We start from the raw sequence: 27,771 nt of genomic DNA, 5'->3' as shown, positions 1-27,771 counted from the left end.
CTGGAGAGAGGATCCAAAAATAGGAAGAGAAATGCTAATATTAATTAGCGATGGGATGAAAGTGGCCAGTTTAAATATAGAATATAAAGTTTCTTTGGATTTAATTGGGATTGCAGGTTTTGTTCCTCCCATCCCCAGAAGGAAGAGTTTCCTGTATAATGGGTCTCTCATGCTTCCCCTGGGAATTTTGCTCCTCTCTGAGGAGTGGTCTCCACCAAACTAGTCCTTTCCAGAGCACTTCTCTGCCTACACCTTAAAATGTTTGGTATTTATTTAAAAAAAAAAAAAATTGTTTCCTTACGGCCCTCTTACATACCTAAGATATCCAGGTACCTTTCTTTTCATCATCATTAACAGCCCAGTACCAAAGAGTTCAAATCCTTGTGCTTTCCTTGAAATGCTTTCCTTACAAATTAGGTAATACACGTAATGCTGCTCTGATACTAGAGATCTATGTGCAGCATATATGGATCTAGACATCACTCGAGTACATGGGAGGGGGGTTTGAATTTGGGGCCGGTTCCCTCCGCCAACTTCTGAGGCCCCCTGCTGGAGATTTTCTGAAAATTGCTTCTTCCAGCTTTTTCTCAATTTAAAATCATCCATAATTATCTCCACAAAACTTCATCTTTCATTTTCTCAATTCATATAGCAAAATAATTTGAGTTTCAAATTATTTAAAATCCAATGCTCTATAAAATTCCACTTAGTCACATAAGGATCTTACATTCAAACACACTAAAATGTAAATAGTATCAACCAGAGCTCTCTCAGATACATTATAGGCCATTATTAGCATTCTTTCAAATTGCCCTGAAAAATAAAATCATTATTAAAATAAAGAGAAAAATGCATGACTGTTTCTAAGGCAAACTGTTACTAAAATATAACATGTAATTGCAGTTGGTACTCAACTTGGATCAGAAAGCCACAAAAAAATTAACATTAAAACAAAAGCTTAAGTCCAAGGTATGATTTTTAAAGAAAAACTAAATGTTAAGCTCTACCTGGAGTTTGGTATAACTTGTCATTTAAAGCAACCTAGAGTGAAAGAGAAGAGATTTGAGAGGTTATAACAATTTTTTAAAACTAGAGTAATTACCATTTATGGAGGACATCCTAGGGTTGTGACCACTCCAAGTGCAGACTGTAAGTTCCGGCAGAGAAAGGGAAGTTTTTCAGAGTTCAAAATGACTACACAATTCTTTGGTATGTCTTTACTCTCAGTCAGTGTAAGTCTTCTGAAAAGGCAAGTCTCCACTATGAAAGGAAGTGGCATCCTCTCAAATGCCGCTTTGAGCCCCTGTTTAAGCTAAAATGGTCCTCGATCTCATGTTGCTCAGCTGTTGCCTTCTTAGTCAGATGGGAAAGAATATTAATTTTAGACACCAGGCTTTTCAAGGCCAGTGGCTCCATTTCAGAGGTCAGGTAAGGAAAGGACAAACAGAGCAGGATGAAATATCACCTTCACCTTTTCCTCTCATCCATGTGGCAACTCTCAGGATTACAAAGTGGCATTTGTCTTTGGCAGTCACATGCCCATCCCTTCTGCCCCTTCCATACACATGATTATACAAGGGCTCATTCTCAGCAGGGAGGAGCCTGGGTGAGGGAACCCCACAGCCACCTTCGTTAGCCCATCTTATACTTTGAACATATCCAACTGGAGCACAAGAGATCTTCTGAAAGGACGTAGCAAATTTTAATTTTCTCAGTCCTTAAAATTATTTGCAACATCTCCCACTATTTACAGCTCTAGGGAAAGATCAAAGGCACAAGCAGGCAGAAAGTCAAAAAGAACAGGGACGAATTTTCATAAATTCTCCTTACAGGCAACACTGTGCCTTTCCCCTTCAATTTCCATCGCAGGCCAAGAAAAAATCCAGGAAAACAGCCCAGCTGCCTGATTCTAACAGTGGCATATCCCTAGATTTATTTAAGTGGCATAAAACCTGGGTTGCTTAGAAAGCAAAACTAGTAATATAGACAATCCTACAATACTTCAGGGCCTGGAAAATGTTTCCCTCTTGTCTGGAGCTTTTGCTGATCCCTTCACTCCCAACCTTAGCACCAGCTTATAGTGCTGTCTTGGTTTTCAAAAAAGAATGGTTCTTATTTTTAATTCAGATAAATGATGTTGTCTATATAAAGGAAAAATACATGTTTCTATTTGGATAGTATATAAAGATTATAGCAAAATCTTTAAAAAGCAGAACTTTTGGTATTTTTCTAGAATTAGAGAACTTTGTTCTTCAGGAAGAATAACTAAGCAAAACTATGTGTTTGTTAGAGATAAATTATTCAACAACATTGCTATGAAAAGACTGAACTGATTTGAGGTTACTAATTTTTCTTGGCATAATGAAGTGTGAAAATAGTGCTCATAAGGTGACAAATACCCCCGCAGAAAGAATAATACAGTGTGTATGGCCTTCTGACAATTTGACCATACCCTCTAACCAGACTGTCCAAACAGCAGAATCAGAATTTCCATCCCTCAGCTCCAGCAAACCAGCCACAGGTTCCAGTGAGCAAGAAACCAGCAGAATCTGTTTTGTTTTTTATTCTTCATATATATATATATATATAATTTTAGAATATTTTTAGATCCACAGAAGAGGTGAAAAGTAAAAAGGTAGCACAGAGAGTTCCCTTATGCCCCACACTCAACTTCCCCTGTTTTTGACATCTTACATTGATATGGTATACTTGTCATAATTAATGAACTGATGCTGATCCATTAGTATTAACTAAACTCCATACTTTATTGAGATCCTATGTTTTTCCCAAATGTTCCTTTTCTGTTCCTGAATCCCATCCAGGATTTCATATTCCATTTAAAACCAATAGGATTTTTGGTGGATTAGACATGGGGTACAAAGAAAGAAGGTAGACAAGGATGACTTTCCACATTATTTCCTGAGCACTTGAAGGGGAGAGTTGACATTAACTGAGATGGAAAAGTCCATGGGAGGAGCAAATTTGGGAGGAAAGATCAGGAGCTCAGTTTTTGAAAAGTCAATTAGAACTTCAAGTTGAATAGCTTGTAGAGAGAGAAATCTACACTTCAGGGACGAGGTCCAGGTTGGAGATATAAATTTGGAAGTCATCACATATAGATTGTTCTATGCACAATATATACTCAATAAATATTTGTTGATTAATTATTAGAGAGAAGATTTTTAATTGTGTCTGTTTGCTTTAAAAAAAGAAGAATCAACTATTATTAAAAAAACCCACACTGCCTGTCTTCTAAGTAGATGATAGTAGTCCAATTCTGCTGTTATACTATTTCCAGCTTTTGATAGCACAGAGGACAAGTTGCCTGGTACAATACTTGACCACCAAAGAAAAAATAAATAAACAAGTAATGCATGCATACTCATTATGGTCTACCTTCACCTAGCCTCAACACCCTAAGTCCACAGCCATAAAATATTCGGAATGTCTTAAAGATGCCCTTATGCTTGGAAAAGTTCACCCTGAGACTAAGAGCAGGCTCAGTGATGCTTTTCCCAGATTTCACAGATATTTTGGAGTTAAAGATCTTAAAAAAAAAAAAAAGAAAGAAAAGAAAAAAATACTAACCTCAGGAAAGCAGCATTCCACAGAACCATCAAAATTGGGATACTTTTCAAGGGACATTTCCGTTAACTAGTAAAAGACTGTGCTGTCAAAGGATTATGCATTGCCAATGACCCTTTACACTCTTGGCATTCAAACCAGGCTGGATAATGCTATTAAGCTTCTACTTGTACACAGCATTTTGAGTGTTTCCAGAACAACAAGTCCTCACAAAAGTGGAGCAATCTTCACAAATACCAAAATTCAGATGAAAGACATATCCCTGTTTTCTACATAACTATTGAATTTTCCTCCTTTCAAAAAGCACCACTGAGTATGACCCATAAAAGCAAAACTAAATTGCATTTCATTAAAATTCAATACGCTTTCTCTTTGAAAGACACCACAGGAAAATGAAAAGACAAGCTACAGACTTGGAGAAAATATTGTGAAATCATATATTTGATAAAGGACTTATATTCTGAATACACAACAAATTCTTACAAATCAACAATATGATGACAACCCAATTTAAAAAATGGACAATAGATTTGAAAGACATCTCACCAAAGAAGATACACAAATGCATTGATTAATAAGCACGTGAAAAATGCCCAAAAACAGTCACGAGGGAGACGCAAATGAAAATCACAATGAAATAGCACTTCACATCTACTAGAAAAGCTATAATAAAAAGGACAGACAAAAGCAAACCTTGGCAAGGATGTCGTTCCTACAACTCTCATCATACATTTGGTGATGTAAAATGTAAAATTGTGCAGCTGTTTGGAAAACAGTTGGGCAGTTTCTTAAAGTTATTTCCCATATAACCTAAAAATCCTTCTCCTAGGTATCTCCAAGAGAAATGAATTCATATGAACACACAAAGCCTTGCACATGAATATTCACAGTAGCATTATTCACAAAAGCCAAAAATTGGAAATAATCAAAATGTCCATCAATTGGTTTGATGAATTGAAAAAGACAATGTGATATACCCATTTAAATAGAATACTACTCGACAATAAAAAATAATGAAGTACTGATATCTAGAACTTGGATGAATAGAAACATTCTGTTAAGTGAAAAAAGCCAGGAACAAAGACTATATACTGTAAGGTTCCATTTGTATGAAATGCCCAGAAAAGGCAAATCTATAGACACAAAGTAGATTAGCCTGAAGCTAGTAGAAACAGGGATTAACTGTAAATAAAATCTTATTGGCGTTATGGAAATGTTAAAAATCTGTACTGTGGTGACGATTGTACAACTCATTAAGTTTCCTAAAACATTGCCAAATTGTACATTCCATAAACTATTCAGCAGTGCTTTTTTCCCCCTTCTATTAACACGTTTTTTTACTAATGGTATTATTGGGTTTTCTTTTTTCTTAATTACTTTATTGAAGTATAATTTCCATATTATAAAAACTTTTTTAGTTTGCCTGTCATATTTAGGAGATGATTTTATTATGGTATAAAGTAGATCCAATTTTATATTTTAACATTGTCACAGAATCATTTAGTGAAAAGTCTATCCTTCTGTAATTTTCAGAGCTATCTCTGTCATATATCAAATATCTATGTTTCTGAGTTGTCTATTCTGTTCCAATGTCTATTTGCTGATCCCTACGCTGACATCTTACCATCTTGATTTCTATTGTCTTTCTGCTAAGTCTTCCCATTTAGCAAAATAAGTCTTTTCACCTATTATTCTTCAGGAGTGTCTTGGCTATTCTTGATAGATTACAAAATATTTTTAAATCAACTTGTCAAGTTACACACACACACACACTCACACCACCTGTGGGACATAGATTGGGATTGCATTGAATCTATAAATGAGCACAGAAAGAACTTACATTTTAATGCTATTGAGTGTTCCAATCTTGTTTACTTTCTCTCAACAAGATTTTATAATTTTCTTTCTCTGTAGAGCTCTTTCACATCTTGTATTAGATATATTATTATGTACTTCATAGTTTTGATGTTGATGTTTTATTTTAAAATTTTATTTTATGTCTGTTCCTCTTTATGAGAATAATATTGAATGTTTTAATTGACTGTACATTCAGAAAGCTTGCTAAACTGTTATCAGTTCAAAAGTTTATCTGCACATAATTTTATTTTCTGCATTACAATCATATAATCTACAAATAAAGATAGTTCTCTTCTTCCTTTGTAATCCTTCTGCCCTTTCTTTCTTTTTCTTACTTTATAGGGCTTCTCACACAATGTTGAATAGAAATGGTGATAGCATGCATGCTGCTTCTGTTCCTGATTTCAAAAGGAAAGCTTTTACTATTTCACTATTAAGACTAATGTTTGCCAAGAACGTACAGACACAAACAACAGTATAGTGATTACCAGAGGGAAAGGGGGACGAGGGGAGATAGAAAAGGGTAAAGAGTGACAGAAGGAGATTTAGACTTCGGGGGGTGAATATGCAATGCAATATACAGATGATGTGTCATAGAATTGTATACTTGAAACCTACATAATTCTGTTAACCAATGTCACCCCCAATAGATTTAATAAAAAAAGTAATGCTTGCCCTAAGATTTTCATGAATACTCATTATCATATTAAAATGTTCCCTCCCTTTTACTCCTAGTTTCCTAAGAGTTTTTAAATCATAAATGGACATTAAATTTTATTAAATGCTTTTATTTTTTTTCATTTTTTGAAATGATTGTCTGATTTTCTCCTTTAATCTGTTAATGTGGTGAGTTATATTACTGACTAATGCAAAATCAACCTTGAGCTTCTTGGATAATTCAACTTGGTTATTATCTATTACCCTTTTCATATATTACAGGATGAGGTTTATTAATATTTTTTTGGTTTGTTAATATTTTATTTTTAGGATTTTTACATCTATGGTTATTAAATGAGACTGGCCCACAATTTTCTGTTTTTAAAAAGTCTTTATTGGGTTTTCAGCCTTCCTTCTGTTATATGCAATTAAGATACAAATTTCTCTCTAAATGCTGCTTTAGTCATACCTCATAAATTTTGATATATAATACTTTGTATAATTTAGCTCAAAATAGTTTATTCCATCTGACTTCTTTGACTCGTGGGTTACCCAGAATGTATCCTGTAGAAAGGGTCTCCCTTGCCTTCTGCCACACCCTGGGAGCACTCTTTAGAAGTTCAGAACCTCACAGTTTGCAGCTTAAGACTCCAGTCAGGGATTGCAAACCCAGGCTGCAAATCCCCCCAAGGCTGAGCCTGCCAGTACACTGCTAAGAGACAGGCACTTGTAACATTTTTGTTTCCCTGCTCTTGCTCAGTGCCAAGACCACCTTCCTCACAGTCTCACAGGGGTGTTGTCGGGGTTGGACTCACTTCTGGGTCCCCCTTACCATCAGGGTGCTGCCCTTTGGGGTATAAGCTTAATAGAAAAAGGTCTTTTAGACCCCTCACCTTGGGGAAACATCGTCAATGTTGATGCATGAGACTGCCCAAATCCAAGGCCAAGATTGGCAGAACTGGCAAAAGTCCTCAGAGCAAAAGGAACTTTTGTACTTAGGTCCCTCTTGCCTCTTTGGATAGGGATTTCCCTTGAGTTTCTTTTTTGTTTGTTTGTTTTTCTGGTAGGTCCTTGTTTTTTTTATCATGTCTTTGATACTTTGAAAAAGATTTTTAAAATATTTTATTCAGCATTTTTAGTTGTTTTTAGCAGGGGTGTTGATCTGAATTTCCCAGCTGCCATTATTGGAAATGAAAGACCCTCACATTAATTTTTCTGAGATAAAATTTGCTTACAGTGAAACACACAGATCATAAACATACAATTTGATGGGCTTTGAGAACTGTGTATTTCTGATTAACCAGCACCCCAATCAGGATACAGAACATTTCCATTATGTTCCCTTTTAGTCAATTCTCCACTCTCAGAGACAATCATCCTTCTGATTTCCAACACTATAATTTCCCTAGTCTTGCCTATTCTATCAGTGAAATCATAGTTCATGTTCTTTTGTGTCTGGCTTCTTTCATTCGATCTAATATTTATGAGAGTAATATACGGTGTTGCACACAGCAGCACTTCATCCATTTATACTACAGTGTAGTATTTCCTTGTATGACTAGACCACACTTTGTTCAGCCCTTCACCTACTGATTTACATTGTTTCCAGGTTGTTGTTGTTTTTTTGGTAGGGGGAGGCTCTTATGAATAAATCTATAAACCTTCTCTTACAAGTCTTTTTGTAGATGTTTCATTTCTTTTGGATAAATACCTAGGAGTGCAATTGTTGAGTCATAAGGTAGGAGTGTGTTTAATTTTATAAGAAACCAACAAATTTTTCCAAATGTTTGTACTATTTTGCACTTCCATCAGCAATGTACCAGCAATATAATTGAGTTGCAGATGTTCAACATCCTCACCAACATTTGGTATTGTCAGTCATTTCAATTTTCGCCATTCTCACGGGCATGAAATGGGATCTCATTGTGTTTTTTAAATCAACCTTATTGAGATAAATTTACGTAAATAAATTTTACATTAAAAAATTTACATAAACAGCATCCATTTTAAGGGTACAGTTCGATGAGTTTTGATAAACGTATACATATTTGATAAATGGTTACACATTTGGTAAATGTGTAACCATTTACTCAATCAACATATACCACATTTCTATTACTATAAAAAAAAATCCCTCATACCCTGTCACCATCAATAATATCCATCCCTCCACCCCATATATCCACGGATATGATTTCTATCACTATAGATTAATTTTGCCTGGTCTAGAATTTCATAATTAGAATCATTAACTATATATTCTTCTGTGTCTGGCTTCTTTTATTCAGCATAATATTTCTAAGATTTATCTATCTTGATGTGTTTATTGGTAATTTATTTTTTACTGAGTAGAATTCCATTATATAAGTAAACCGAAATTTGTTTTTCTATTCATCAGTTGATGGGTGTCGTGCGGGAGACCCTGCTCGCTGCGCCATTTGTCGTGCGGGGCGGCCTGCGGGGTCTCTGGTCCCGCTCCCCACATAAGAACGCAGGATACGGTGAGGCCAACAAGGAACACCCACGGAGCCATAGGTAGGGGAGCCATACCACCACGGTCTCACTGGAGGCTGGGCCCACCAGACGCCGACCTGCCGTCCGCTTTTCCGCCAACCGACCGACCGATGACTCTTCTCCACTCTCTCCTCTGTTCCTCTCTCTCGGCTCTCCTCTTCCGCTCTCTTCGGCTCTGCTCGGCTCTGCTCGGCTCCTCAGCAATCCTCGGCAGTCCTCCGTAGCCGGAGCAGTTATACCAGCGGCCAATTGGCTAACCGGCCACAGCCGACGGCCAATCAGCCACAGCCGACGGCCATTCACCACCCAAGCCAGTACCCCTCCACGTGAGGCCGAGAGCCTGTAAACTACTCTCTGGGGCTCTGCCCCCACAATAGGTATTTGGGGTGTTTCCAGTTCGGGGCTGTTATGAATAAAGCTGCTACCATTTGCATTCAAGTCATTTTGTAGACATATTGTGGGCATGCTTTCATTTCTCTTGGGTAAATTACCTAGGGGCAGAATTTCTGGCTCATATGGCAAGGGTATGTTTCACTTTTTAAAAAACTGACAATAATTTTGCAAAATTGTTGTACTGTTTTATACTCTCAAGAGCAATGCATGGGAATTCCAAATCGTTCCTTCACTTCACCAACATTTAATATTGTGAGTCCTTTTTTTCCTCAGTCATTCTAATGGGAATGGGATCATCTCATTGTGGTTTGAATTTGCATTTCCTTGTGCATATTTCATGCATTTTTTGGCTGTATCTTCTTTTGTGAAGTATTCTTTTATACTTTTTGCCCATTTAAACATTGGAGTGTTTATTATTGAATTGTGATAATCCTTTATGTATTCTTGATACAAGTTCAGTGCAGATATAGTATTGCAAATATTCTCTCAGTCTACGGCTTGTGTTTTCATTTTACTAAAGATGTCTTTTGAAGGGCAGATGTCTTTAAATTTTGATGAAGTCCAATTTCTACATATATCAGTATGTAATAATAATATCATATATTTATATATCACATAATATATAAACAAAGGTCTTCTAGATCCCAAAGCAGCACCATTTACGCCCAAAACACCTAATTTATCATGAACGATTTATTTACCTTCTAGTCTTCAGCCCTCCCACCATAGGATTTCAAATTCAGTTCAGTGCACAAGAAGGAAACAGATGTCATGGCATACCATGCACATTCTCTTCTCTCTTCAATTAAAAATCCATCTCTCCCAAAAACAGTCAGTCTTTCTTCCCAGTGGCAATTCTCCGTTGTTCCTAGGTGACCACCTTATTCACATCCAAAAAAAGTATCCTTTTTCTTTATGGAAGGGTTCTCTAAATATCTCCATGTCAACAGAAAGTCTTCATCTAATCTTTCCATAACTAAAGCCCCACCCGGGTATTTTTTTCCAGCAGAAACAGAATGCTCCAAATGCAAACCTTAGAAGAGTTAAGTCTGTGCTTTAAGCCTGCCTGATTGTTTTCACTCATTGATTCAATTCAGGCACATTCCCAGCGCCCACTGCATGTCAGGCTTGGGGCCTGGCACTGAGGGTGAGAGGTGAAAAACTCTATCCTCTAATGAAAGTTGGAGGCAGGAATGGAAACAGACATGTAAATGGGTAATTAAAATATTATGAGGCATCTGTTATAAGGGATAAACAAGGTATCAAATAAGTATATGGCAAAAGGCACCAAACTAGCCCGGAGGGTCAGGGAAGATTAATAGGACTCATCTAAACTGAAAAGTAAATAGTAACACAGACATAGCAAAGGGCTAGAAAGGTACTCCAGGGCGAGGAAGTAAGATGTGCAGGTGTGAGAATGATGACAAATATCTTTAGTGTTTTTTATCATAAAACATAATAATGGCTGTTAGTTTGAGGTGAAAAATAATAATCATCATGATAAGGAAGTATCTTTATTTTACTGGAAGTTTTTTGAAATCAGGAATTGAAGTAGAATTTTGTCTATGTTACTTTGCACTTCATTTTATAAAATAAACAGACCTTCTTTCTCCAGCAGTTTTATAACACCTAGTACTGGCCAAAGCAATTCAAAAATAAAACAAAATAATAGTTAAGTATATCGGAAAGGCAGAGGGCAAAGTATTGTTGTGACACCAATTCTCCAACACCAACTTGGTGTCCTGCAACTCAATTCAATTCTGTCACAAACTAACTGAGGTTCCATAGCTTAAGGGCAAAGTCCTCCACAAGACTGCCCTCACTTCAGACACTAGCCTCAAGTCTCAGGGACCAGCTGCACTCCTGACCAATGGGCTACAAATTGGGGGGATTGAAAATTTGATAATTCACTAGGACTTATCACAGAACTCACTGAAAGCACTCTGGTTATGATTACAGTTTTTGTTTTAAATGAAGAATATACATACTGCGAAGTCTGGGAGGGTCCCAGACACAGAACTGCTATGTATTCTCCTATCTTCATAGGCTTATCACCCTCCCTGCCCACCAACCAAGAAGCTCCATCAAGCTTGGTGTTCAGAGGTTTTATTGAAGTTTCACTACATAAGCATGATTGATTAAATCACTGGCCATGTGATTAAACTCAATCTCCAACACCCCTCTTTCACCCCCAGAGATGGCTGCCCTGATGTTCCAACCCTTTAACTCTGTGGTTGGTCTTCTGGTGACCTGCCCCCATCCTGAAGCTATCTAGGGACCCACCAGGAATAACCTCATTGGCGTAATAAAGGCTCTGCTATCACTCAGGAAATTCCAAGGGCTTTTGAAGCTCTATGACAGGAACCAGTGACAAAGTTCAGATGTGTTCTTTTAATACTACAGGTATCAATTGAAAATCAACGAAAACTAGTAAAAATGTTCCCCCAAAACACAAAATATGAAATAAATTAATAAAAAACCAATACATTTCTTTTATACCAATAAGATCAGTAAGAAAATAGAACAATTAAAAGGTCTTATTACAATAGCAAGAAAATGTATATAATTTTTTAGAATGAACTTAATAAGAAATATGGCATATTCCAGAGGATACAATGGGAAGTCAGGAAAAAAAAGGAGCAGGAGGTTGGGTTAGGGGAATCACAAAGCAGGAAGGAGAACAGACAACCCTAGGGCTAACTTTTAGGACTGTGACTAAAGATGTTAGGGATGTGCGTCATGGTGGGATTAACTGAACTCAAAATGTCCAACATACCTTGGGTATGAACACGAGGGTGCAAAATGATGCCTGGAAGTTCGATAATACTAGTAGGCTTATTATATACCTTCACTTAGGCTGAGACTTTATTTGTGGTCACTGAACAAACGGCTTATTTGAGTCACCCACTGAGTACATCATCCCTATTCTGAGTCGGGGGAAGGACAGAGAAGATAGTTACACCACTCAAAGTAAACTGCCAAGGCCAGTGAAGTACTAATGAGACAGGTTAGTTAGTATATTGCTAGGTAGACATGGAGTCCCTGGTGGAATAAACAAAAAGCAGCCATATCCTGAAACTCCAGGTTCTGGAATGTCTCCTTCACTCTGGGACCAAGACATGAGAATGCACCTTGAGGTTAATAGATAATCTCAAATCCCTTCTGGCCGGACAAAGGAGCAGATCTGATAGATAGGAATGGGTTATTTCGTTAATCCCTTCAGGATGGGCAAACAGGACAAACCTGATAGACGAATTCCATTAGGAGGCTCCAGCCCCCTTCCCCAAGCAGGAAAGGGAAGGTATAAAAGTAAGAGCTTTTGTCTGTCACTGGGCACCCCCATTCAGGACCCCCTCCAGCTCGGGAGCCTCTGACCCTTTGCTTTCAATAAACTATCCTCTTTTTAAAAACTCTTTGCCTCTCCTGGGTCGTGTTTCCATTCTTCGGAGACAGCCCACACCCACAAACAGCAGGCAGATCCATCATTTACATCACTAAAGGAGAAAATTTAAGCCTAGATTTTATTGCTTTACATTGATCTCATTTCCTGTGACCTTATAACAGACTTTAAATTGTTTGTATCTATGCTGATTTAAAAAGAAAATTTAAATTTGTTTAGAAAACCTGGTATGACTTACTCATTTTCTTTTTCTACCATCACCATCTAGTGGAGAAAACTTTGAACTTAACAAAATGAGCTAGGATCCAGGAAAACAAGAATAGAGAGCCTACCGTGTGCCAGGGCCTATATCAAACTCTTTTACATTTATAAGATCATTTAATTGTCACAATAGACTGTGAGGTAGGCATTATTATTCCTCTTAGATTTGGAAACTGAGTCTGAGAAGTTAAGTACCTTGCCCAAGGTCACACTGTGGCCAACTCAAACCCAGATTCTTGAAGTCCAAGTCCAGTGCCATTTTCACCTCATAGTATATCCAAATAGCTCAATTTTATTCATGTACTCATATGTCACCATGGGAGTGAAATAAATATATGGAGAATTTATTTTCTTTATATTTTTTCCTTTTTCTTATATATAACATATATATGAGCAAAGCATATGTATAAAAAGAAAATAGGATTATACTGTATAAATTTTGTATATTCTAATTTTTATTCCATATTACATAATGAATATTTTCCCATTACAATATATACTTTTGAAAATACATATTAGGTAATAATAAAGACATAATAAAATTACATTTATATGTAAATACAGTGTAATCTTGAAATGCATTTTAAAGAGACTAGAAGAAGGTGCTAAAATATTAACAATGATGGTCTCTCAGCAGATTTTCCATAATGTATCATTTCTAAAAAAAAAAAAAATTTAAGCCTCACATTTATTAAAAGATATTCAAGAAATTTCATAGTTATTGTCTAATATGTTGTCATTTCTAAATACTTTGCTTGTGTTGGAGTGACCATGTCGATATATTTCTATAAATGTTTAAAATTAATGTGTATAACATTTCCATATTTAGTAATACTTTTCTTCAAAACCTGTTTTGAGGAAAGCTCTACAACCTGAAGGGTAGCAGAATATGCCACACCAAAATATGCTACTTTGGCATAAGGATTATTTTGAACTGAACGCAATTGAGAAGCAGCAGATACAAGAAAAGTTCTCCACTCTCTCCCAATTTGCTTAAAAGCAGGACATAAATTTGCAAAGATAACCCCCACTCCCCTCTACCAGAAAGGCCAGAGACACCTCTAGACCCTCAGCACAGAGAAGGTACCAGTCATCTACATAACAAAGTTTGCTAACTAGCCTCTATCTACCCTTAGCTTCCTCATTATATTTTACCTTCCCACAATTTGCCATTCTAGAAACTCAAAATCCTTTTCTTGTGTCTTGTCACTTTTCTACAACTTCAATGTTCTTTTGCTAAGATGCTATATAAGCTCAAATTCATCACTAAGTACTCCCATGTCTATGAGAACTGCACACATTAATAAATGTTTTCTTTTTATACTGCTTTTGTCAGTTTGACGAAACATTAACAGGACCCCAAATAATAAACCTAAGATGGGTACAGGAAAAAGACTTTTCCCCTCCCCTACGAACCTTTTCTCAAAGTACTTGTGATGGGGAAACTGACCTTAAAATGGTTCCCTGCCACGTGTAACCGACCTAAAATGGTGGCCCGAGTGGAGAGAGAGGACCCCAGGCTAAGCCCCAGCCCACCTCCACATAAGCCCCTCCAAGCCACACCTTGAGCCAATCACCAGACGACACCTACCCCTTCCCCGACTCAAGAAAGTCCCCAACCCATAAAAACCTGCTCAAAACCTTGCTAGGGGCTCAGCCTTTTGGGAAGGATCCCCCTGAGCCCACCAGCGTGATAAAGCTGACCTTCCTAACTCTCTGAGTGCTGCTTGGGTTCTTTCCCGTCCTGGATTCTGCAACATTTGCTTTTGTGATGTTCCTGTGACGGTTGTTCTGAGGGATGAGTACAAAAGCTATACAAGTTTATCATCCTCCATTTTTGCACAATTTCAAATTATGTGATGGCCAAAGAAGAAAGATTGTTTACTCCACTCATTTTTGCTTTTCTAGTAACCTTATTTTTGAACCTAATATATCAAGTTAGAACCCCCCCCCCCCAAAAAAAAAAAAAAAAAATCACTCCTCTTTAACATTTGCCAGGAGTTTGGGACACATATTTGACATCAAATATCAACAGGGGAAAAAAAATGCTTCCTTTCCCCTTTCTTTTTAATATCCTTTACCAAATTCTAATTCTTTGTGAGTCATTCCTTGTTCTGTAAAATCATCTCATACGGAAAGGCTCATAAAATCAAAAGGTGTTTGCTTTTGGATTAAGTTTCAAGGAGATGTTCTCCTGTAAATAAAAATCCCGGTTTTGTCAACTTTTAGAAAAGTTTATTCTTTTCTAAAATTCTTTTTTTTTCATTCTTCATTCTCCCTCATTTTTCTTCCTCTAAATACCAAAAATGCATGTTTATGACACATTTTTGAGAGAGGTTTACAGGAAAGCAGGTAATAAAATCACAGAAGACAGTAATCCCATCATTCAAAGGAATATGATACATGTTTTAATCCCATTTTTCCCTTTTATGGTGGGCATTTTCTGTCACTGTCTGTGAAGTAACTGTAAATGGTTGCCTAATATCATTTTATTGCTATGGAGATAGCTACATCCTAACTTGACTAACCGTCATTTAGAAGTATGTTTTTAACTATTCAAGAGCACACGTGAGACAATTTAAGTATGCACTTCAGGTAAAAGGCCAACAAACCCGAGGAGGGGCGGAGGTGTTCTCTTTATTTGCATTTCTCTGACCACTGCTGAGGTGAACAATTTTTTTTCACACGTGTGGTTGTTTTAATTTTTTCTTTAATTCGGGTCCTTTGCCCAGTTCTGTACTGGAGCGTTCTGGGTTCTTTATTCCCATTTCCCTCTAATTACAAACAACACGCCCCGGGCCTCTTCCCGTCCGTCTGTCCTCCCCACACGCCAACTCAGCTCCAGAGTGTGAAAGACCACTTGCCCGAGCGCAACCTCCGCGCGTTTCCACAGTTTCCTCCCAGGCGTCACAGGCATCTCAGGGCGCGAACAGGCGCCGTTTTCGCGACCGCGCAAACCTGCGCACGCGCAACCCGCGGCCTCATCGGCCACTCACAAAGGTGGCTACGGGGTTAGCCGGAAGTGGACGCGCGAGCGGGGAGCAAACGGCGGCGGACTACACTTCCCGACAGGCGGCGGGATGCGTTCCGAGCGCGACTGGGGAAATCGCATACGCACTAGTCTTACCGACGCGCTGCGCGAGATGCCAGTGGCGGCCTGCCGAAGGCCGGTGGACGCGGGAACCTCCGGGCGTGAGGCATGAGAGGCGCCCTCCCCCGGCCCGCTCGCGTTCTGTCGCCTCCCCGAACCAGGGTCTCGCGACGTGGGGCCTAGCGGCGGGCATCGCGAGCCCTCGGTGTGCCCAGGGGTGCTGCGACCGCGCCGCGCCCCGGCGAGGGCTGCGGCCGCTATGGAGGTGAGTGGGCCGGAAGACGACCCCTTCCTGTCGCAGCTGCACCAGGTGCAGTGCCCCGTGTGCCAGCAGATGATGCCCGCCGCGCACATCAACTCGCATCTGGACCGCTGTCTGCTGCTCAACCCCGCGGGGCACGCGGAGCCCGCCGGCCCGCACCGCCAGGGAGAGCGAGCCAAGGGGCTCTCGCCGCCCAGCGCAAAGAGGCGGCGGCCCTCGGAGAGTTCGGCGCTGAAGCAGCCGGCCACCCCGACGGCGGCCGAGAGCAGCGAGGGCGAGGGCGAGGACGGTGACGACGGTGGGGAGACCGAGAGCCGGGAAAGCTACGATGCGCCGCCCACTCCCAGTGGCGCCCGCCTCATCCCCGACTTCCCAGTGGCCCGCTCCAGCAGCCCCGGGAGGAAGGGGTCGGGGAAGAGGCCGGCCGCAGCGGCCGCAGCGGCGGGTAACGCGTCTCCGCGGAGCTGGGACGAGGGGGAGGCGCAGGAGGAGGAGGAGGCGGTGGGCGATGGCGACGGCGACGCCGATGCTGACGGCGAGGACGACACGGGCCACTGGGAGGCCGACGCCGCCGCCTTTGGGGCCAGCAGCGGGGGCCGCCCTCACGCCCGGGCTCTGGCAGCCGAAGAGATCCGGCAGATGCTGGAGGGCAAGCCATTGGCCGACAAGATGCGTCCCGACACGCTGCAGGACTACATCGGTCAGAGCAGAGCGGTGGGGCAGGAGACCCTGCTCCGGCCCCTCCTGGAGACAAACGAAATCCCCTCGCTCATCTTGTGGGGGCCGCCGGGCTGCGGCAAGGTGAGTGTAGCCTTGGCCGAAAGGTTCCGAGTATTGATCTCTATGGGTCGGGGCGTGGATCTAACAGTCAAACAGAGCCGTGTCAGAAGCCGCCCCGGAAGAATCCGCGCGTCTCTGGATATTGAGGCCTAAGAGTGCAGGGCCTCAGCTACCTTCAGAGCCGGAACAGTGCCTGGTCCACAGGTGGGGTTGTGCTGGATGTGAAAAAGGCACAGCCACCAGATTCATAAGACATGTTTTGTGGTCGTTTTCTAAATGAGAATGTTTGAATTCATAGGTTTACAAGAACGTGTGGACTTTTAGATTTGATCTACCTTTGTGTTCCAATGCCACATTAATGACCCAGTTGTCAAGGAAACAGCATGCTGCAAATTGAAGAGGAACATTTGTATATTACATCTGTAGGAATACGGATTCAGTTTTGAGAAAGAATCAAATATTTGTTTTAATTTCTATTGCGCTTCTTTCTCCTCTTTATAGCTGTTGATTTATTTTAACAGACTGACTTTTATTTATTCTTGAGACTGTATTTATTTAACAAGACCAGTATAAGAACTCAAGTCATTTTCATCTAGCGTTTCCATAACTGTCCTGGTAATGCCATGTACTTTTGAGAAGAAACATCGGTGCACTTTAGTGTCGTTCTATGTACCTTGTTAGGAATTACCAGAAATCCAGAGGAGGGCAGTTGGTATATTGGGGTCTAGAAAACGTTATTGGAGGAACACTTGAAATTTCAACACTGGAGGGTTAAGACTGAAAAAAACAGAGTAGACTGAGAAGGTTAAATATATGTTGTTGTTTTAATCCATAGGAAGAGGGAGAAGAATGAGCACAGTGAATGAAAGGCAACATTCAGAATCAGAGTGTAAAGGGACTCTCATAGCTTTCAGTTTCTGACTCCTTAGTACACAAGGGCTTTCATGGTTTTTCTCTAGTTTTCTTTTCCAGCTTCATTGCCCACAACTTAATCACTCCTCCGTTTATTCCAGTTCCTGGAAGGCATCTTGTTCATTTTGTGCCTTCTTGTTTGCATTCATACTTCCCCTTTGGTCAGGTATGAATCAGGTCTAACCCAAATAACATTTTACTATGGTGATGGTCTTAGTTGTCACCTCATTTAGGGGACTGAGCAGTAGCATTCTCATTAATTGTCTGTGAACTCTGCATAAGCTCAGGAGAATGGCTGGTCAGCTCTTATAGTCCCACTGACAAGAAAAAGATCCCCAGGGAGACCGGTAGAGTGAACTCACAGAAGATGCTGGGCAAAAGATTTAGTGAGCTGGGCTGCTCAGTGTAGTCATTGGTGATCAGTCATAAACCTAAGTATATGTGGCATGGGAGCCAGTAGGCTGGGATTTGCTAAAGAAGCAGCCACAATATCTAATGGTGCTATACAACTTTTAGAAAATGAAGTGCCACGTTTCCATTCATTCAGGAGCAAATTTGACCCTCTCATGAAACAGTCTTTCCTTTTTCTTTATTCCCATCCTTACTACTCTACTGCTAATGATAATAATGATGCTAATAAGAGCATATCAGATTTGTAGGCTACCATTAAGTGCCAGGCACTGAGCAGCGCTTTCCTTGGATCTCCATTGTTTCCTGTTAAGTACTGACAGGATGAAGTGCTGGCGTTTCACCTGCTACCAAAGTAAACATTCAGAAGTGGCCTGCAGTCATCTTAAATGCTAGGTGGTTGTCATTGGTTTTTCATTTCATAGGCTCACTCTCCTTTTCTAAGTTGCACTGATGAGCTTCCAATTATGGAATGATGGAGTCTGTGGTTCTGCACTTCAGTTCTACACTCAGTCCTTCAGCAGTAATGCTTTCTTGGCTGGAAGAGACACAGCTGTCACCCAGGCTCTGCTAAATCAGAACAGCTGTTCTTTACTGGGATTCCAAAGATGTTCGAGTCCCCAAAAAGGCATCAAACGGGTTAGGTACAAAGGAGAAAAGGTCAGGATTAACCTAAGGTTTAGCTACTTTCCTGTTTTATCTATAACTTCTTTTAATTTTTGAAAATGTAAAATGTACTGTGGTATTTCAGATTCCATTTGTGCTGCTAAATGTTCTTCAGAGTTTAAGTTGCTTGGTAAATTGTGCTCATGCTGCTTGTGTTAGTACCCATGGGTGCTTTTCTGTCTGTGTCTGATCAGCTTTCCAAACTCTGTGTGTCATCTTTTCTAGACCACCTTGGCTCACATCATAGCCAACAACAGCAAGAAACATAGTATAAGATTTGTGACATTGTCTGCAACAAATGCCAAGACAAATGATGTACGAGATGTCATAAAACAAGCTCAAAATGAAAAGAGTTTTTTCAAAAGGAAAACCATACTTTTTATTGATGAGATTCATCGATTCAATAAATCTCAACAGGTATATTAACTTTCTTCTACCTTTTGGCCATTGTGAACATTAATTAAATAGAATATAAAGTATGTGAGATCACTTTGAAGAGTACACAGGACTATATAAATGCTAGGGACTGTTATCATTATTAACTGTCTACAAGGAAGCGTAGACTACCAACCCATCTCCTTTGATCCTATGTCCCCACTTTTTCTTAGTGTTTTTTATGACAAGAAAATGCTTTCTCTATCTGATAAATGAAATTGTTAGTATATCTCTGAGCTACACATACCAGAAAAGCAGCTTTGGGTCAAAGTTTACAATTTTTAGAAATTTTTAATCTAAATAGTTGGGAGTCATAGTGAACAGTCTAACTTAATTTTAAATTTCTCCCCTATAAAGTGTTACTTTTTATTTTCAAGATTAAAGAGTCTGTTTTCTAACTTTAGGTTCTCATGAAGGTAAATGTTCCAAGATCTAATCATTACTACTTCTTTAAATGGCTTTCTGAAATAAAATGACAATTTATTTTTGTAAACAAAGCCACTTTTGTATTCTTCCTAAATAAACATAAGCTTTCAGGTATAGTTTTTCTGTTGATAATATTTGTTATATATATTACATATATATTATGTAATATGTTTTTAGTCAGAGATAGAAGTATTTTACAAAACCCTACTAAGCTATTTTCCTCTGATTTGAATCTCTGACTAAATAGACCATTAGAGTTCTGACTGAATGTTAGCACTGTAGGTTTCATATTAGACCATTGACTCCTCTTAGCATTTCTTCCCCTTAAGACAGCATCCTCTGGTTACATATTCACTGATATTTACCAAGTTTGCTAGGAAGAATAACAATATGATTGAGTACTTGCAGTGGAAGAGGATTTTGGAAATATGAATGTTGTGTTTTATTAGACTTCTGTAAATAAATAGCTGCTATATTTAAACTATGTCAGATTGGCTTCAAGATAGAAGATACTTTTCTAAGTAAAGAAACCGTTTATGTTGAAACTAAAGCAGAATTCTACTTTAAGCTATTAGTCTACCAGCAAGAGAGAGACCAGGCTTAGACATTGGCATTCCAGAAAATGTGTTTTAGGCTTAAGCATTCGTTGTGCTCTCCCAATGTTGCGTCTATATTCAATTACTATAAAGCTGCTATTCCTGAAATTAAAATGAGTAAAAGGAAGGAATGGATAGCCAACTTACGTAGGAGTCTGCAAGTTGTTATTGACTGGAATCAATTTCTTCTGTTTTCCTCCCATGATTAGGACACTTTCCTTCCTCACGTGGAATGTGGGACAATCACTCTGATTGGGGCAACCACAGAAAACCCTTCTTTCCAAGTCAATGCCGCTCTTCTGAGCCGCTGTAGGGTTATTGTTCTTGAGAAGCTTCCAGTAGAGGCAATGGTGACTATTTTAATGCGAGCAATCAACTCACTGGGCATCCACGTCCTAGATTCCGTCCTAGATTCCAGCCGTCCCACTGACCCTCTGAGCCACAGCAGCAACAGCAGTTCCGAGTAAGTTGACTGTGCAGTGTCCTGGGGGCACACATCTCCCTGAGAATCCCCTGGTGGGGGGCCAGAAAGGGCTGGACAGCAGTAAGAGTGTAGAGGCAGAGAAGAAGTGTTGATCTAGTAATGAAAACAAAAGAGGAGGGAAGTGCTGAGTGATACCAACAAGTGTATTTCTGCAAATGTTTCCTTTCTTTTAGGATGTGTTTTATAGCTTATAATGGCTGCATCTGTCATTCTTCAAGCTTTAACATTGCTTTGCCCATTATTTTAGTTATTTTAGTTTTTGGGTGTTTGCTGCTTTTGTGCTTAGGGATTTGCTTCGTTACATAGCACACTTTTTTTTTAAAGTCTTGGAAGACTGTAGGAAGCCTTACTGATATTTTCTTTTATGGAATAGATTTAATTTACAATGCTTTTGAGATTTATGCACAGATTCCAATTTTCTTTTTTCCTACAGTTTACTCTTCTTTTAAAAATATTAAGTAAAAATTAATGTAAATATTACCATAAAATCCCTTAAAGCTTTTTAGAATGATTTTTGCATACTCAAAAAGTAAAACTCAATTCCATGAAACTAAAGGAATTTTAACTGAAAATGGCACATTAGGGGCTGTCTCTTTCCTTTGCTAATCTATTTTTGTATCATGAGTGCTGCGTGAGGTCCCTGATTCACAGGGTGTATACTGTGGATAATCAATTAGATCACTCAGGTCAGAGTTTTTCCTTTATTTATATTAGACTATTCATATGTCATTGATTCATGTGTCACCTCAAATAATACAGCGACACATAATCTGGTCTGATGAGAGGCTAATGCCTCTTCACGCGTGACCCTCACAGCTGCTAGTGCCTGCCCTGAGGCCAAGTTCTCTGTGAGGATTAAAGTACAGACGTAGTTTTACGCTCAGGGTTTAGGTTTTAACAGTTTTTCCCTATGTATCTGTCCTTCCCCATTTGCTCATGTCTCTGATGTAGGAGAAATTATGTTACGCCTCATGAAAGACCTGAAATATGGCCAGAGATCCCCAGGTGGAATAAAGTCACATCACTTTAGAGTGTAGTTGTGATGGGATAGCTATCAGAATTGTGGCTGAGAAGGTTTATGGAACTTGCTGGTATCAGTCAGGTGTACATACTTGGTTGGGAGCCCTTTGTGTGCGGGGCACTTGTTATTTTCCCTCTCCCCAATCACTGCCATGCCATAATTTAAGTGAAACAAGAAGGACAGTTGACCATGGAGGTCATCTTAAAAAATATTTCTGCATTTTAACAGGATTCCCACCTCACTTGCACGCACATGAAAATCTGAGAGGATCAAGTGAGGGAATTAAGTTTTTCTTACTGCTGAAACTGAGAGCCTGATACAAAAGTGAGGGCCAGATTCTTAAATCTTAAAATTGCATTTTAGTCCAAGAAAATCTCCCATATCCAGTAGGTCGTTTACTTTTTCTACTATCACTAATTTAGAATCGATCCTAATTATGACTTCTTTTCATTCTCTTGTTTACTTTTTTATATCTCCCACTTTCCAAGGATAGGAACTTGTCCTTCTTGTTCATATGCCTAGCACCCAGCGTAGTGCCTCGCATGTAATACACGCGTAGTAAATGGTTTGTGAATGAATAAATCCTAGCTTTCAATATGAGAGAAATCTTCGTCATTTATTATTTATGTATTTATTTATTTATTTTGGGTATAGTCCAATATAAGGGATGATTGCCCAGGAATCAAGAAACTTTCTTTAATACTTTTGCCCAAGTGAACTATAGCAGCAAGCACAGTGAAATTGAAGATTATTAAGCTTAATTACTTGGTCTGCTTATTAGCAATTCTGACAAGGAGTTAAGTTGGGAGATGTACTAAGCCATAGAAAGAGTTCTTAAATTACTAGTGATTTCCTAACAGAAGTACCTGGCCACCCCAATTGCCATGGATAATTAATAGTGGATTGTATTGTCTTTCAGCTTTAGGTAAACTTTTACTTTTAGATCCCTATTGACTGGTATCAACTATATTTACATTCTTGTGGACGTAGATTTGGTTGCACCAATCTAGTGGGAAGGAAAGACTTTTAACCCCAAATAGTTGCACCCTCGCTCTGGAAAGCTGGAATGTGCATTTGTATTTGGTGCTCTAGATAACAACTGGAACATTTACAGAGAAATCCCAGACTTTTCCAGGCTGTACATGAGCAGAGCTGTGCAGGTACTGAATCTGGAGACTAATCAAGCTGATGCTTACACCATTCTTGACTTGAGGAACAGTGAATTCTTATGCAGTATACACATGTATATTATACATTCTCACTAGTGTGAGATAAAGGTGTCGTCTTCTGTTTTCCTCCTGTTTGTTTATTCAGTATAAATTGAAGGCCCCGCATATGCTAGGCACTGGCTGCGTGTTGAAAAGCCCATTCCTGTGCCTTTAGGGAGCTTAGAGTTTCATAAACGGGTGGTGAGTAAATTGGCTTCCAGTGACATGCTGTGATTGAATTTTGCCCATGGGTATAAGAAAGAGGCATCAAGAAGATGTGAAATCAAATATCTCACCTTCTAGATGGGATGCAGTGTTGAATTTGAAGGATGAGCAGAATTTAAATGAATGGAAAGCTCATTTTGGCAAGGGAATATAGCATGTGAAAGTCAAGGTGGTATAGCACCATCCATCCGTGGTTGGATGGAAGAGTGGATATGAGGAAGGTGATGGTCAGTGAGACCAGAGAAGGAGGCCGGGACAGATTATAAAAGACCTGTGTTCTGAGGTGAGAAAAGTCATGTGGAGAGCTGTGAGAAACCATAGATCTTGGGCAAGAGAATGACATGCTCAGATCTACGTTTTAGTGCAGCCTCAGAGAGGATAGATTGGAGTGAGTTGTTTCCCTCCCCGCTGCCTCTCCCCTCAGGGCCCTGCACAGCTAGGAGACCAGTTGGGAGCTTGTCGCATCCCACACGACAAAAGTTGTGGGGAGCAAGGAGGGTGTCACAGGGTTAAGAAATACAGTAGTCAAGAATAGAGTGCAAGCGGGGCGAAGGGACGCCAGCCTCAAAGGACTGAGCCCCGAATCTAGTCAACGTATAGCTTTTATTAGGTACGATAGGATAAAGCTTGTCAATCTCAAGATCTGTGAATCCTATACATCATAATAGGAAACTGATTCCAGCCAATCACCCTTGCCTGCAGGCAGCTGAACCATAAGTCTCAGGATGTATGTACTTCCCCAAGGGACAAAACCTTTATGCGTATTAATAGATGGAGAGCACATCATTGAATCTCTTCCCTTGCAGGTTGTGGGAAGGAATGCAGCCACTGAGGCAGAGGCTCATCTTTGATGGGGGAAGGTGGGGGCTGTGCCCATGTCTGTCGACCCCGCGAGTTCTCCAGATGTTACCCACATGGCTGTGTCTGGCGTGGGGAATCCTACCCGCCATTGACTAACCAGCCATCCTTTGGGGCCAAACAGGGAGGCATAAGGTGTAAGCACAAAGGTGAAGCGAAGTCCCTGAAAGGATCTGTCTCGCAGCCTCTCCATTCTTAAGGAGCAGGCACGAGGATACAGACGGATAGGCTGCTGTGTGGCAACAGGAGCTAAATACAAAAGACAAGTGCAGATGACTTGAACAAAGGCCAGAGCTGCACTGAGAAATAGCAAAGTGGGATCTGGAGGCCTAGGTGTGAGGAGAGGTAAGGAGTGTCTAAGATGACTGATCTGGTGACACATAGTTGTACTTTTGAGCAAGAAAGACAGGAGGAGGAGCAGGGTGGGTGTGCCATTCAGTCTGTGGGGCCTCTGGATGGTTCACACGGAGAGGTCCCAGATCTAGAAGTCAGGAGAGCTGTGGAAGGGTTTGAGATGGATTGGGGCCACCAGCATAGCAGAGATAGTATAATCCATACATGTGAATAACTCCCGTAGGCGAGCTGGAGAAAGCCGGGAGCTAAGGGTAGTAGTAAGTGGAGGACTTGTCAGCATTTATTGGATGCAGAGGAAGAGGAGCCTAAGGAAACAAATCCAGAAGGTAGGAAGAAACCTGGAGGGTGCCCACAGAGAAGTGCTCCAGTGAGGAGGGAGTGCTAGATGTTATTGCACCCGATAGGGTTAGGTTTGGCTGCATACAACAGGAGAAAGTCAAGTAGTGTGCCATAAACAAGGTGGAACGTTCTTTCTCATGTAAGAGTCTGAAGGTCCACAGGCATTAAAAAATGCAGCTTCTGGCCAGCTTCACAATATTGCCAGGGCTGTTGTCTTTCTGCTTTACCACCTTCAGTACAGGGGTTTTGCCTCACGCCCCAAGGTGCTACTGAAAATCTAGCTATTGTATTTGAATTCTAGGCAGTAGGAAAGAAGAAGGGCCAAAGAAAAACGTATCTCTCCACCCTCCTGCCCTCTAGCTTTAGTGTGACATCCACAAAATAGTACTCTAGACTCCTATACTCAGTTGTGATTTGGTTGTGAAGAGAAAGATAGAGGTAAGTGGTAATTTATGTTGAGTTATCTATCCCATGGTTCCTTTGGTTTGTATGAATAATCAACAGTTTTTGTGTATTTTGCTGTGTAAGCATTTTGGTTACGTGGTACAGTGAAGCATGTTATCTGTGCATTGGGTAAATTTTGGAGGCCAGAAAATCCATGGTTTATGGTCTGATGAGCTTGTGCTGCTGAAAATGAGAAAGTCAACTAGTGTTTAATCACCCTGCAGTACTTGCTGCCTTAAAGGATTGTAGATTCCAGATCAGATGACAGCATGTATTCAAAAACACCCCCCTAAAGAGTCAGTTGTTTGTGGACCAGATAATAGTCATTAGTTTGTGGACATGAAGAGAGTGAAATGAGAAGTCGTACTTGCACTGTTACTGTCCAACTAGGCAGAGTTCCAAGAGTTGGATGAAAGAGTTGGAATGGCTTCTGTCATGAAGTAAAAAGTGCTGCAGCTTGGCTGGGAGACTAGGGCTTTTCTCTGATCATCTTGAGAGGGGGGCCCAGACAAGGTGGCCCCCAAAAGAGATGACCCGAAACAAGATGGCTATAGGTTTGTTTCTCAGTTCTTTTGTTTTTAATAAAAGTTGGAACTATTCTGCGTGACCTTTAAAAATAATCTTTTCTAGTATTAAAAAAAAAAAAAAAGAAAGGTAGTGGAACACCAGAATAAAAGGTACTGGGCAGAGTGAGTTGTGGATTTAAAGTGCATTTTACTAAGTTTTCTTAAAAATGTTTTGACATTAAAAAGTTACATTAACATACATTATTAAATGATGATGTAAAAGCCTGGCAACTGGAAACAAATGTCCAGGGAACTTGTATTCGCTTCCTGTGGCTGCTGTGATAAATTACCACAAACTGTGTGGCTTAAAACCACAGAAATGTATTTTCTCACAGTTCTGCAGGCTCGAAGTCTGACGCTGTTGTCAGGGTCACACTCCCGGCAAAGGCTCCTCTAGGAGAGAGCCCTTCCTTTCGGGTTCTGGTGGCTCCTGGCGTTCCTTGGCTTGGGGCAGGATCACTCCGGTCTCTGCCTCCATCTTCACATGGCCTCTCCTCTGTGTCTCTCCATCCTCTTTTACTGTCTCCTAGAAGGACACTTGTCATTGGATTTAGGGCCCACACTAAATGTAGGGTGCTCTCATCTGGGGATCCTTAACGGGGTCACATACGCAGGTGCAGGGCACACACACGTCTCAGGGTGGTGATTCATCCCACGATCCCCTCCTAGGTAAACGGTGTAGTGTAAGTAGAAAAGATGTGTGTCTGCCTGGGATTAAACAGAAACGGGCACCGTCTCTGAAGTGTATAGTCTCTTTTTGGAGTAAGTTTTGTTTTCTTTGCACTCTGGTTATCATGGAAACAGCTGTTTGCAGTTCTAGAGAGCATACTACTGAACGGGCTGATTCAAATCATTCTCATTCCTAATGATAAACTATATTGCTCAGTGTCCAGGCACTGCGCTAAGCCTTTCGCATGTCTGTTACTCCTTCAAGAAGTGGTTATTGTCTCCCTTTTAGATGAGGAAACGGAGGCACGAAAGGTTAAGTAACGTGCCAGGGTCACCCAGCTTGAACAGAATGGAACCAGTTTCTGAAGGCATGTTTTTGACTATGAAGCTACCCCTGTTGTTAGAAGGAGTCTAGGTGCAAAATTAAAAGAGTTACTTTGCTTATACTTAGTATCAAGTTAAAATGCTTCTGGTGAGTATTACCATTCTCACCTTTCTTTCTTTCTTTGTGTAAGGGCCACATTGTAGTAATTTGTAAAGTATTACAGAAGAGTCCTAGGTATAATTCAGCAATAGTGCTTTTTATTTTATTTTATTTTTTTAGTTTATTGGGGTGACAATCATTAGTAAAGTTACATAGATTTCAGATGAACAAATCTATAATACATCATCTATATATCACATTGTGTGTTCATCACCCAGAGTCAGTTCTCTTTCCATCACCACATATTTGATCCGCTTTACCCTCATCTACCACCCCCCTTCCCCCTTTACCCTCTGGTAACCATTAAACTGTTGTCTATGTCTATGAGTTTTTGTTTCTTCATTTGTTTGTCTTGTTCTTTTGTTGTTTTTGTTTCATATGCCACATATTGGTGAAATCATATGGTTCTCAACTTTTTCTGACTTATTTTGCTTAACATTATACTCTCAAGACCCATCCATGTTGTCACAAATGGTCCTATTTCATCTTTTCTTACCGCCGAATAGTATTCCATTGTGTATATATACCACAACTTCCTTATCCATTCATCTGTCGAAGGACATTTTGGTTGTATCCCTGTCTTGGCCACCGTAAATAAAGCTGCAGTGAACACTGGAGCACATATGTCTTTATGGATAAACGTTTTCAGATTTTTTTTGGTAGATACCCAGGAGAGGAATTGCTGGGTCATACGGTAATTCTACTCGTAATGTTTTGAGGAACCTCCACACTGCCTTCCATAGCAGCTGCACCAGTCTGCATTCCACCAACAGTGTATGAGGGTTCCTTTTTCTCCACAGCCTCTCCAACACTTGTTACTATTTGTCTTGTTGATGATAGCCATTCTGACTGGTATGAAAAGGTATCTCATTGTGG

General features: G+C 40.1%; 2 protein-coding genes across 5 annotated transcripts in view; one reads left to right on the top strand and one right to left on the bottom strand.

Moving 5' to 3' along the window:
• Window positions 1-1,338, bottom strand: part of MYLK4 (myosin light chain kinase family member 4) — a 107,040-nt gene extending 105,702 nt beyond the window's left edge. Inside the window, exon 1 of one of the 4 annotated variants that reach the window (XM_019752393.3) lies at window positions 1,103-1,338. The gene's annotated coding sequence lies outside the window, so the exon portion shown is untranslated. The remainder of the gene's footprint in view (window positions 1-1,102) is intronic. The other 3 variants (XM_019752391.3, XM_088791403.1, XM_019752399.3) reach the window with 3 other exon arrangements.
• Window positions 1,339-15,783: 14,445 nt separating this feature from the next.
• WRNIP1 (WRN helicase interacting protein 1) overlaps window positions 15,784-27,771 on the top strand; it is a 28,198-nt gene continuing 16,210 nt past the window's right edge. The window contains exons 1-3 of the mRNA XM_019752371.3: window positions 15,784-16,821; window positions 19,012-19,203; window positions 20,453-20,706. Of these exons, the coding sequence (XP_019607930.3) occupies window positions 16,018-16,821; window positions 19,012-19,203; window positions 20,453-20,706 (1,250 nt within the window). The 5' untranslated portion in view covers window positions 15,784-16,017. The remainder of the gene's footprint in view (window positions 16,822-19,011; window positions 19,204-20,452; window positions 20,707-27,771) is intronic.

This window comes from Rhinolophus sinicus, chromosome 14 (assembly GCF_057876585.1).
Source record: "Rhinolophus sinicus isolate RSI-liver-muscle chromosome 14, RSI-T2T, whole genome shotgun sequence".
NCBI lineage: Eukaryota > Metazoa > Chordata > Mammalia > Chiroptera > Rhinolophidae > Rhinolophus > Rhinolophus sinicus.
The sequence above is the reverse complement of the archived record's forward strand: the minus strand, read 5'-3'. Positions and strand labels throughout refer to the sequence as shown.